This window comes from Peromyscus californicus, unplaced genomic scaffold, assembly GCF_007827085.1.
Source record: "Peromyscus californicus insignis strain IS unplaced genomic scaffold, ASM782708v3 Scaffold_20__1_contigs__length_68692818, whole genome shotgun sequence".
In the NCBI taxonomy this organism is placed as follows: domain Eukaryota; kingdom Metazoa; phylum Chordata; class Mammalia; order Rodentia; family Cricetidae; genus Peromyscus; species Peromyscus californicus.
In genome coordinates, this window is record NW_026294503.1 from 39,230,884 (window position 1) to 39,243,630 (window position 12,747).

At 56.0% G+C, this 12,747-nt stretch overlaps 2 protein-coding genes across 2 annotated transcripts in view; one reads left to right on the forward strand and one right to left on the reverse strand.

Moving 5' to 3' along the window:
• The window catches only part of LOC128116598 (maestro heat-like repeat family member 5), an 80,851-nt gene extending 71,413 nt beyond the window's left edge, over positions 1-9,438 (reverse strand). The window contains exon 1 of the mRNA XM_052747998.1: positions 8,975-9,438. Coding sequence (XP_052603958.1) covers positions 8,975-9,075 — 101 coding nt within the window. The 5' untranslated portion in view covers positions 9,076-9,438. The remainder of the gene's footprint in view (positions 1-8,974) is intronic.
• Positions 1,195-8,754, forward strand: CUNH8orf90 (chromosome unknown C8orf90 homolog). The gene is made up of 2 exons (XM_052747999.1): positions 1,195-5,028; positions 8,278-8,754. Exons 1-2 carry the CDS (start codon positions 4,881-4,883, stop codon positions 8,733-8,735), a joined length of 606 nt encoding a protein of 201 aa, XP_052603959.1. The 5' UTR covers positions 1,195-4,880; the 3' UTR covers positions 8,736-8,754.
• Positions 9,439-12,747: the final 3,309 nt, after the last annotated feature.

A 12,747-nucleotide genomic window follows, 5' to 3' on the forward strand; every position in this document is an offset into this window, starting at 1 on the left:
ACGGCTGTGTGACCTGTTAGACTGCTGCCTGTCCATGTTGAGGCTCAGAGTGGGAGACCCACAGGTCCCAATGGCCAGTCCTATCCTCACCGACGGACTAGCTCTGTCCCGGGCACTGTCCCTTCTCTGGTGCCCTGACCTCACCCTGAGGTCACAATAGCTCCAGTGTCTACGGCATCCTTCCAGAGACAGTGATGTGGAGCCAGCACCGTCTGAGGATGGCAGGTTGGGGATGTATGCTTGGGTCAACATACACATTGAGGATGTGTATCCCCAGTGAGGCCTCATGTCCGTCTCTTGGTCCTCAGACCTCAGACATTCTCTGTGACTTGTGGAGGAGTGGACCATCTGTTATATGAGTCCAGGACCCTGTGGCGATAGCAGGGCCTAGGCTGGGGCTGTGACTGCTCTTGAGGGCTCCAGCTGAGCACAAGAGGTACTGTACTCTCCCATCTGGGTGCTACTGCACAAACTCTGCCCCCCACCAACCACTGTCCCTCACGGCTCTTGGAGTGAGGCCAGCCTGAGGTTCCAAGTAAAGGACGGGGCAAACTGCCTCAGCCTACCTTTTACTGACCCTGAGGCTCAGTGACCCCGAGGCCCAACTTCTCCATGCTTCAGTCTCTCCACCTGTGAAATGGGAGCACATCTACCCAGCTCCTGGGATGCTTTGAGGCTCAATGAGAGGACAGAGTACTCCAGCACAGTGCCTGGGCAGGCTAGGGGCATCTTGGTTCTGGTGCCAAACTGTAGTCACCACCTCAGTCCAACAACAGTCTGCCAGAGATGGCTGATGGTGCTGAGTTACAGTGCTCAGTGTTGGGGGTTCCTGACCCCTCCAAAGTGTGAGATGCAAAGTAGGAAACCAGTCCTCAAGGGAGGCGGTGCTTGGTGCAGACTTTCTGATGGTCATGAGCCCCCAGGCCATGTGTTCTGTCTCAGCAGCAGAGTTGGGACCCAATGTTTGCTGGAGGTCCTGAAACCCCTTTACATGGTAAGGAGGCTCACACCTACCCATTCACAAGGGCGGCCACAGCACAGCTGCTTCTGTGGCTTCTACAAGCATGTGGTGGCTCTAAGGGCCCTGATAAAGATTTTGTGTGGGACCCTTGACCATGGGTGTGCGGGAGCCAACCAAACAGACTTTGTGGGGGATTCCTGAATTTTTAGGAATTTTGTGTGTTGGTTGCTAAATAAAGCCACAGAAAAACAGATTATCTCAAGCCCCCACACGATCCTGTCCTGGTTTTGTGGCCATGTCACTGTCCTCTGTGCTGCTAGGATCATTACTGCACACTACACCCGTGTGGATGGAAAACTATGTACTGGCAACTTTGCGTTAAGTCACAAGCATCCATGGTGTGCACGAGAACCTGAATTCAGCCAGGCTCCTGGTTGTGCCATGCTTGTGTTGGTCTGCCTGTGAGCACTACCAGCTTCTGCCAGACACAGGCTCGCTGTCTAGTGGGAGCTGTTTCTTCCTCTTGTTACCCAAAGGTCAGATGTGCCCACTGTACGAAAGTCAGAGGGGGCCATAAATTGGTTAAGGCCACACAACTGTCAGTGGCAGAAGCAGGATGCAGATACGTCCATTGTGGGGATGAGGCCCCATGGCCATCTGGTGCCCTCTTTTCCTGGTTATTAGCCTCCTCATCCTGCCTCAGTGTCTCACCTGCTGGGCTTCCCAGCTTCCACATGTAGCCAGTAGGTGGCGCGCTGTGGTCACAGACAGGACTGTGGTCAGAGGGCTGTGGTAGGGGGAGTGTGAGGAGGGGATGTGAAGGCTGGGACCCCACTGAGTCTGCTGGCAGCCCTGGAGCCCGTGGAGTGAGCTGCTTCCCTATAGCATCCTCCTCCAACCCAACAGCAGTGGGGGCGTTATGGACTGGGAGTCGAGCGTCTTACCGCCTCAGGGTGGACTTGGGTTGGTTTTTTCTTGGACCCCACTACCAAACCCTTCCATACTGGCTCCCCTAGCAGAGGGACCTGATCCACATAGGGCAGCCCCTGGCTGTTCCCAGGTCCCTCCTCTGCCTTTCCTCAGCCCTCAGTGTTCCAACAGTGCAGGTTTTTTCCTCCTGCAACATGGAGGGGGGCGCTGGAATTTGCCCCCTTCCTAAGGAAACACAGTATACTTTATCTCTTCCTGGATGCCCCAGTCCTGGCATCTCTGAGTTCTAGGGCTGCAGCTCCTCGAAGTGTGTTGGGCATAGTGGGAGATGGAGGGGGTAGCTGTGTTGTTGACGTTGATGGAGGGCGCAGGCATGCACCTGCACCTCTCTTTTCAGCAATACAGTGCGACTCCTCACACCCTCTGGAGACATCAGCCTCAGGCTGGGAAAACATGTAGACGAAAACCTGGGGGGGGGGGTGCAGGTGGCTTGACATTGGTCTCCCTGGATGTGACACCAGAAGCCCAGGTGAAAAGAGTGGAGATGGATGGGGAGGCAGTGTCCAAGCAGAAAACCCAGGAAAGCACAGGAAACAGCAAAACAAAAAGGCATCAGGCGGCGGTGGCCCACACCTTTAATCCCAGAACTCAGGAGGCAGAGCCAGGTGGAGCTCTGTGAGTTCGAGGCCAGCCTGATCTACAGCGCGAGATCCAGGACAGGCACCAAAGCTACACAGAGAAACCCTGTCTCGAAAAAAACCCAACCAACCAACCAACCAACCAAACCAAAAAGGCAGCTCTCCTCAGCCAGGGGAAGGTGCTGGCAACTGCCTCTCTGGTAGAGAGATACAGCCAAACAGAAAAAGAAAATACTCAACTCATCAGCAGACAGATCAACCCCCAACAAAAGGGCAAGGTGGGACGGGGTGACATTCTCCAGAGTGGACAGAGACCTGGTTAGCAGGTACACAAACAGGTGCCTCCATCACCGGAAACCCAGGCAGGGCCTTCAGCGCCACCGTGAGCTGTCACTTCTCACCTATCAGGACAGACTGTCGGAAAGCAAGACTGGAGGAGGGGAGTGCGGGGGAGGGGAGTGCTCCTGCCCTGTGGGTGAAGTGGGATATGGCGCCGCCAGTAGAGAAAACAGTATGGAGGTTCCTCAGAAAATTAAAAATAGCATTGCCATATGATTTAGTAATCGCCCTTCTGGGCACACATCCAAAAGCATCAAGATTAGGATCTCAGGAGGTATCACTCCTTGTTTGCCGAGGCAGCCGCAAGGCCAGGGTGTGGGAGCGACCTGTGTCTGTCTATGACTGGATGGATGGGGGGCACATGACTAGGCACCCAGAGGAATACCATCCAGCTTTTAACAAGGAGGAAAGCTGACGCCTCAGACGTGTGGCCGCCCCCCCTCAAAGACCCTCAGTGAGAAGAGCTGCCACCACAGACAACGTGGCTGTTCTCACTCCTACAACATATCTGAAGTCGGTAGACCCCCCCACAATGGGGAGCAGGATGTGGATGCCAAGGCTGAAGAAGGATGGAGGCTGCTGGCCCGTGGCTTCGGAAGACGGACAGGGAGTCTCACTGGTGTGGAATTGAGGGTGTCAGCTTATGTGTGGGGATCATATGCATGGGACACAGAACCAAAGCTCTGTTGAGGTAGAGTATCAGGGCTGGCCAGGAAGTTGTGAGAGTTGCATTCCACCCTTGTCTCGAAAGTCTGCCTATCTTCTTGGTTAACCGTAAGTAGACTGTTTCTAGGCACATTTTACAGAGAGGAAAATAGAGGCTCAGGAAATGACAGGGTGAGTGAGGGTCTCACTCTGAGCCCAGCCTTTGTGGTGCCAAATCTGAGGGTGTGGGGAGGTGGGCTGTGGCTGTTTGGGGACCTGAACTTCAGCCATCCCACCATGACTGAGCAGAGGGAAGGGGATGGTCTTAGTGTGAGCTGCCTGGGGCAAGACACACTCCTTTATCAGGACTCCTTATGAAGCCACAGAAGTCAAGAGAGGGACCAGTTTGGACAGGTGACTTCCCATGAAGGCTCTGTGTGCTTGGGGGTACAGAGCAGACCAGGAGGGCTTCTTGGAAGGGGACAGAGAGTGGTATTGAAGGACAAGAGTGTGCTTGCCCTGCAGAGGTTGGCAAAGTCCTGCAGGAGATGTGAAGATGCACGTGTGTGTGTGTGTGTGTGTGTGTGTGTGTGTGTGTGTGTGTGTGTGTTTTGGAAGGATGATGGATAGGTGACTCTTCCATGAAGGTGGCCCCATTCTCCCACTGCCATGCTGCTGTACCAATCAGTGTGGCCAGGTACCAAACAGGCCCCGGCAGTGAGCTTGCTCACATGATGGCTGGAGGTTGGGTCTTCTCTTCCCCAGGCCCCAGACCCAGCCACAAGCATGGGCCTTCACTTTTTCTGAAGTCGTTTTGGCTTCTGGGCCTCCTTACAGCCTGCAGGCATAGGTGCAGGGAAGTGGCACATTCCAGCCTCTTTCAGGAATTGTGGCTAGCCTGGACCATGAATGTTTGGGTGGTACCACGGAGAGGCTAGACCACAGTGCGCAGTGTTCCTGATGCCAGGGAGCCCTGCTGCCCACAGCAGTTCCTGCTAGTTTCTTGCCTTTGCAGCTCCACATCCTTGATCCTTCTACCAGTGCTGTGTCCACTGGGGGTGGGGTGGGGTGGGGGGACGACACAGGTCCACAGAGGCTTTTTGAGACCAGACACTTAGTCTGGCTCAAATCTAGAGTTGCTGAAGATGGGAGCTGATGATTAGGCTTCTGGGCTCTGGGGACACTCCTAGGGTGCCCATGGCAGCCGAGTCTGACTGAAGAGAACCAAGTTCTCAGCAGCCTTGTGGGCGCAGGCTGGGATGTGAACACCAGATTGAGCTGAAACAAGACAGGATGTGCAGGCACTTTCTGACTCCCATGAACCCCGCCCTTGGGCCCCAGCCCCCTTCCAGATGGGGCCCCTTTAAATGCAAGGTTCTGTCTTCCAGAAGGCTCCTCCCAGTCTCCTGGGGAGCCAAGTAAACAAAAGTGGGACCCCAGCTTCTGACATGGCTTCCCCTTGCTCTGGGGACCTCAGCCCCACTGGTCTGCCCCCGCCCTCTATCACCACTCCAGGTGAGACATGTGGGAAAGATGAGTGGTGAGGTGTGTGTGTGTGTGTGTGTGGGGGCGGTGTCTGAGAATGTGGGAACAGGGAACGGTGGTCCAGCTGTCTTCCAGAAAGTGGGGGTGGGGCTCACCCAGTCTCTTCCTCAGAGTTCCGTCCAGCTCCCCAGCTTGCCTTTGCCCTAAGAGCCCTCCTGGAGAAGACACAGGGCCTTCTTTGTTCTGGCCACACCTCCTTAAAACCCTCTAGGAGCCCAGGACCTCAGCCCTCCACCCCTGTGGGGACACCAACCACCCTCTCTGTTTGCGGACTCTTATCCTGTTATCCCGCTGACTGGTTCAAGCCTCTGGATTCATCTGCTCCTAGCAGCGTGTCGTGTGTGTGTGTGTGTGTGTGTGTGTGTGTGTGTGTGTGTGTGTGTGTGTGTGTGTGTCCCGTCTAGTCAAGGCCTGGTCAGCATGCAGACTACGGCTCCTCTGTATCCACCCATCTTGGGATTCTTCTCCGTCCTGCTCCCTCCAGGAAGCTCCTGCTCCACTTGGAGGAACCCCACTCTCTGTTTTTAAACCTCCTCCCTGCAGTCCCAGGCTTGCTCCCTCCCCTCCCTCCCACCCAGCCCTCTCTTTCTCCTGTCCTTCTTGGAAAACCCCCTCCCCAATGCTATCCCACCCTTGCCTGTGTCCACGGAGCTGGCAGGAAGCAGGTCTTCACCCTCTTACCAGCTGCCCGCAGGGTGCCTCCAGCAGGCCAGGCCCCTGGCTACTTCCTTGGTTGCCTGGCCTCTGTCCTAAGCAACGGCCAGGCGTCTTCTCTCCCTGTGCCCCTCCTCGGTACAGCTGCTGGCTGTGAACCTCTTTCCTCATGACACTGAAGCCATCACAGGAGGGCTCAGGCACTGATACCTGGCTCTGCTCACCTTGTCCACTCCCAGCCAAGGCCAGCTGCCCGCCCTTCTCTCTTGCTCAGCCCCACCCCACGCTGCCCTGGCACCTCAGGCTTTCCTCAGAGGTGGGTGGCCAAGCCTCCCCCCCACCTCCGATTTTCCTCAGCCGTTACCGCAGAGGTGGGTGTCTCTGTGTTCTCTCTCCCAACCTCACTTCCCTGGTAGTGACGGCCCCATGTCTCTGCTCCTCATTTATAACAAAACTCAGCTGGAAGGTCACGGATCCTTGCTGCCTCCAAATCTTTCTCTCCCGTTTGCTCTTGAACCCACTCTAATCAAGCTTAATTTCTGCACTTCCCTGAAGCAACTCAGGTCAAGGTCACCCATGACCTCGGTGCTGCTAAATCTGAGGCCAGCTCTCAGGCCTCATTTGATTGTGACCCACGGGCAGCACGTGACTCAGCCCCTCTCTGGCTTCCAGAATCTCCTACACTGTTCCTACATCACTGTCTCCTTCTGGGTCCCCTCACTGGCTTCTCCTCTCCCTGACCTGTCAAGGACAGATAGCCCCAGGCTTGGTTCTGGATCACCTCTCCCCTCCCCTCCCCTCCCCTCTCCTCCCCTTCCCTCTCCTCTCCCGTCCCCTCCCGTTTTCCCTCTCCTTCCCTCCCCTCCTCTCCCCTCTTTTCTCTCTCCCTCCCCTGGTGATTTTATCCACTCTTTTGGCTCTAAACGCTACATCCCCAAGTCTGTCTCCAGCCAGAGACTACGCTCCGCACTGGCCCATCTGAAAGTTTCAACCTGCCCCCAATCAAAGTCTCCATTCCCTGGCCTCAGCAGCTTCTCTTTTGCTGGCCTTGGAGTTTCCCTTTTCCACAGAGCTCCCAGTCCCACATCTCCACACAAACCAGCTTCGAGACACCGTCAGAAGCAGGGCTCTTCTCACTGCTGTCCTGGCTCCAGATGCCTTCACCTAGACCAGAGGCTGCTGCCTTACTGCTCTCCTGCTACTGCCCTCCCTACCCCCACCTCTAGAGGCTGTAGTCATCTGGAACAACGCCCGTCTGATAAAAAATCGTCCTATCCGTGCCCAGGACTGTGATGGGGTCACTGTCTCCTCTCCCAGGGCCCGCCTGCGGCCCCTCTCTTCTCCAAAGCATTTCTCCACCAACACCTCAGAGGAATTCCCACGGCCCCTTCTGTGGCTGCAGCCCACCCTGGTACTGAGCAGTAAGACAGGGACCTCAGAAGACGGCCAGGGAGACAGGACAGGCTGCAGGGACCTCATTAGCCCTCTGAGCTGTAGACGGAGGGTGCAGCCGTCTGCAGGCTAGGAGGGTCACTTCCACTTTATCTCTCCTCCTGGCATAACACCCCTAGTGCTGCCCAAGAAGGCATTTGCTTATCTGACGGTGGAAGAACAGGTTTAGTTGTCTGGCTCATGGCTGCAGACAGTGTCTAGTCCAGAGCCTGACTGCATACAGCAGGTGCTCAGTAAGTGTACTATGTAAGAATTATAACCAAGAGGTCCCTGGGCAACTTGGGTGTGGCATTTAGGGGGTTTACTGTAGTCCTCTTGAATGACTTTCCTGTTCTTAGACCTTCGCCTGTAGCAAAGATGAAATGTTGACCCCCCATTGCATTGTGGGAACCCACATACCTGAAAGCCCGAGTCCTCCAACTCCGAGGACTGGTCCTTATCTTGGGGCCTCAGCATCTGCTGCCATGCCAGGCTCCTGCACTCCATCTCTCCGACTGAGTGCTCCACTATCTTTATTTACCCTTACTTCCTCCTCATGGGAACCAAGCTGAAGACCCCAGGCCAGGCCCATCCATAGTCTACTGTATCCACAGCAGCCAGGATGGTTTCTACTGAGTGATTCGGTCACCTTCTGCTCCAGCTGCTGCCTGCCCACCACCTGCTGGGTGAATCCTGCCATCTTGAGCTTTCTGGCCAAATTAGCCCCCTTCCCATCTCGAACTTTCTGCCCCCCTTCCCATCTCGAACTTTCTTCCCAGGGGTCTGACTTTTTTCATACTCTCAGGACCTTGCTGGCCTCCACAGCCTGTTGATGCTGTCCCTCAGCAAAGTGGACAACTTCCCCTTTGGAGGGAGAGGTGACCAAGGAGGTAGGAAAAGGGTCAGGGATAGAGGCAGGCCATCTTGGTCCCATCTGGGCTTCAGAGCCTCGGCTCAGCCTCGCAGGCGCTGTCCTTGGTGTTGAGGGGGCCCCAGCTCTCACTCCCGAGTGGCCCTCACCTGGTTCTTCTGTCCGGGTGGCCTCTCCTTCCGTGTGCCAGTGCTTTGCGCCCCTAGCCTCCCCGCGCGGAGACGAGCGTGGGGGCCCCCCGCTGACTGTCGCGCCCGCTGCAGGTCCCGCTGCACCCCCCGCGCCGCGCTTCCCCGACATCTACGGCGGCGACGCGCAGCTCTGGGAGGCGCATTTCCGCGGCATCGGGCGCGCCTACCGCGCGCTGGGCAAGGAGGACGACTTCGCCATCCGCGTGCTCACCGAGGACTTCACCCTGCCCTTCCCGTTCGCCTGGCCGCCGGGGCCCGATCCGGCCACCGGACCGCTCTTCTACGACCCGCGGGACCGCGCGGGCTTCGACTTTCTGCTGCGCGGCCCCGGTGCGCCGCCCCCCGCGCTGCTGCGACCCCTGCACGCCACGGCGCAGGCGGCCGAGCGCAAGCGACGTCTGGAGCGCCTGGCGCTGAGCTACGCCGGTGCGGGCCGCCCCCCTGGCTTGGTGCTGCTGGCGCCTGTTGGCGCCTTCCCACCCGAGGCTGGCCGTCCTGCTTGGCGCGCCCTCGGCCGCGACAGCGAATAAAGCCTCTGCCTCTCGTGTGTCTCCTTGCCCTGCACCTTGCGCCAGGGAAGCCGGGGAAGGGGCGCGCGGGACAAGATGCCTGCACGAACTCAACCGTCTAGTGAGTCTGCGAGCCAGATGGAAAAGGTGACCCAGGCAGGCTGTGAGAGGGAGAAGAGCCGGGGAAGGTGGAAGATCAGGCCCTCCACCCCTGTGTTGGCACTCCCATGCAGCACCAGGATGGGTAGTTATGACCTCACCTGGCAGATAGGAAGGCGAGGGCAGCCTGGCCTCCAAGGAGTAGCTGGATGCTGGCTGTCCTTTGCCTCACTCCAAGAGTCACAGCGTCGCTGGTTTCCATGACAGCTGCTAGAGATGCACAGGACGTGGAGAGTATGTGAGAGGCAGTGTCAAGAAGGAGTTCTGACAGCCTCCATCCTGCCTTCCTCTCTATCCCCTCTACCTCCCTTGAAAATCTGAGAGGATTTCCTGGAATGGGGCACAGACGACCAGGGCTGTCAACTTGTCCCTTTCTAGGTTATAAACTCCAGGCAGGAGTCTGTGTGAATAATAAGTGGGCTGCAGGGAAGGACTGCCTCGCCCTGGCGGCTTCTCTAAGTTGTGAGGGCATCAAGCAGTATGGCTGAGCGGCCTTGAGTGAGATGACCAGGCTCGCTCTTGCTTGGGAGGCTTTGGGTTCCCGGTGTAAGGGGGGCTGGTGGACTGGAGGCCCGTTCCCACACAAGAGCATCTGGACTCAGATTTTGCTTGTGCTTTTGTTTGTTTCTTCTAATCCAGGAGTTATTTATAATTTCCCAGCGCTGGGGAGAAATTTCCCAAATGCTGGCAGAAGAGTTAACTTAGACGAGGGAATGTTCACTTTAGGGGAGGAGGAGGGGTGGGGAGGAGGCACAGTTCCAGAGACAGCCTGGGGCTGTGGAGGAGGGCATCTCTTCCTCTCCTCTACTGCACTGGCCTGGACTACAGCCTCTGCTCTAGGCTCCATTTGACCTCGGGCATCTCTTCAACTCCACAGAGCTGTCCAATGGAGTCATTGTAACACTCCCCGGCATTTGATTGCTAATGGGGCAGCATCCATCTTGACTCTGTGCTAGTGTGTTTATCTGTTCGTATGGCAGATTAGCTGTTCCGGCTCCTTAAAACCAGCATCTAGATTTGGAGGTCATCCTCTGAACGCAGGCAGGGCATCAAGGAAGCCAACTGGTAGGGAAGGGGGCCAGATGTAAAGCACATTACACTGTAGGCCACTGGAGGCGTTGCCCTCTGGCTTTTGAGAAAATGTGCCTCAGAGCCATGCTCCCAGGGACAGGAAGCCAAACGCTTAATCACTGCCTTCCTCTCATACTGAGGAGTCCTCTAGGCCAGTAAGTCCCCCAGGTCATCTTGCCCTGTGGGGGATGGAGCGCTCGCCTCCTCTCTCAGAGCACCGATGGAATCATTTGATGACTATGGTTTAATAACAAACATTTGGGGGTTGTGCTTTTCATGTTTTTGACCTCACTTTTCTGGAAATTTATTTTCAAAATAGTTTTCAAAGGCATGTGGTTAAGAGCTCAGAGATGGAGTCTTGGTCCAATCCGAGAATATAGGGCACCAAGACTCCCCAAATGAGTTATCAAACAGGAAATTAAACATCACAAGGAGGTGCAGGAGTGTGACGTGAGAAATAATGGTATGAACTATTTTAAGCAGGATGCGAAAGCCTCTTGGAGGGGTGGTGGCACTTCAGCTAAGAATGAAAGGGTGAGGAGGAGCTTGCCCTGTGGGTAGGGAAGGGTGCTGAAGGCAGAGGGGACAGTAGGCAAAAGCTGGGCAATCCCAGGGAATGGCAGCAAGGGTCAAAGCCCCTCTCCCCCCACCGCAGGAGTTCTACCAGGCTAGAGCCTGAGCTCAGGCTGGCTTCAACCGCAGAAGGGATAGGGTGATCAGGTAATTGGAATGGCCAGTAACACCATCTTCAGGGAAGGTTTGCTCCCTGGGCTTAGGGTTGTCACAGAAGCCCCGTCTCCCAGCTTGCTGGTTGTGCCCTGATTGCCTCTCCCCCGGGCTAGCTCAATTGACATACCATTTACCTTCACCATCACCTACAGGCCACTGGCTTCCATGAGCTGCTTCAGAAAGAACAGCTACATGTTCAGACGCTGCAGGGGCTCAAATGTGACTGCTGGTGAATGTGTCCCCATGTCCCAGGCAGTGCCACACACCAGTTGACACTAGTCTGTGCCACCCGAGTCAGGCCCTATGGCAGGAAGGCTGGGAAATATTGGGTATGCCGCAGAGCCATGCTCCCGGGGACAGGAAGCCAAGCACTTAATCACTGTCTGTCTAGAGACCAGTCCACAGTGGGAAAGGTTGGGAAGGGTGATGGGAGCTGAGCCACAGGCAAGAAGTTCAAGGGTGGGACTCTGTGGCCAGCTCCTGCTAAAACTCCCACTTTCCCCTGTACCCCCAGGGAGCATTCTGTCCCCAAAAGCTGTGGAGTGGGGCCTCTGAAGTTTGTGTAAAGCCTGGGCAAACACCTGTGTATGCCGAGAGGCGTTGGGGGCTGTGAAGGTAGCTTCAGCCTCTAGGAGGTCTCAGATGGGGGTGTGGAGGTAGGAAGTCCTGGGCAGTCTTTCCTGGCCTGAGCTACCCCTGTTCTCCTCATTACGCGAGGGAACACTCCAGTGCTGTCTTTGCTACGGCCACTGGCATGACTTTCCTTGGGCTTCATCTTCCGGGACTCTTGGCCCCTCCTCTCCAGCACCGATGCCAGCTCCAGCTGTCCTCCTTCCAAGTCTCATGATGTCTGGATCGTAAATATAGGAGGCATGTCCTAGTTCCATTTCCCGCTGCTGCTGCTGCTGCTGCTGCTGCGATACAATTCTGACAAAAAGTAACTTAGGGGAGAAAGGGTTTGTTCAGTGAAGAAGTCTAGGTTGCCGTCCGTCCTTGTGGGGGATAAAGAGCACGAAGACTGCTTGCTTGCTTCTGCTCAGCCCAGTCCTCCACTCTTACATGGTCAGCCCCCCCCCCCCCCCCCCCCCCCGCCTAGGGAATAGATCTGCCTACAGTGGGCTGGATCTTCCCACATCCATGAACTTAGTTCACACAGCCCTCCCACACGCCAGACAAGCCACGGGCCAATCCAGTGTAGGCAGCCTGTCACTGAGACCCTCCTTCGTCTCAGGTGATTCTAGGTTGTGTCAAGTTGGCAAAGCTAACCATCACAAGGCCTCAAACAAGGTCAGGTGTAGTGGCACACGCCTTAAGTTCTAGGGCTTAAAAGACAGAGAGGTTCTGGCTGAATTCTGTGAGTACAAGATTAGCCTGGTTTACATAGTGAGTTCCAGGCCAGCTAGGGCTGCACAGTGATACCCTGTCACAAACAAACAAACAAACAAACAAGCAAACACTTCAGAAACCACACGAGCTTTCCATTATCTTCAGAAATTGGGAAAAGTGTCTCTTCTAGGGTCATGGAGCTTGGCCTTGAATGGTAGCACTTTACCCCCAGATTTCAAGGAGCTAGGGTGCTGAGCTAAGACCCTCATGCTCCCTGTATGTTCCCATATGTTAAGGTCTAGCCAGTCCTCTGCTCCAAGTGCAGCAGTGTCTCCCAGGTGCCCGGTGTTTATCTGGATCATCCTCGGGATGCACCCACTTGATGGGGGCTCCACACCTGGATGAAGCACCCCCCCCTGCTATGGTAGGATCTCTGTCCTGGTGCACACATGGCGGAACTGCATACAGCAGGTGCCCAGTTAGTACCCAGAGCAGTCATAGGATCCGGGATATCACCTTTCAGAGCCAAGGCAGGGCATCCCGGGGGCCCTTTCCCTTCTGGGAATGGCAGAGAAGGGGATGAGGGAGGAGTCCAGGGTACATATGCAGAATCAAGGGGCCGGGCCCCTTCCACCTTACAGCTACTCCAGGTGACTCCAGGCCTCGCTATATTAAAAGGAGACTGGTCCATGCCTTGATTCCCAGGCTGCTAGGAATGGAGGTGAGACCCACCTCCCCAGGTTTCCTC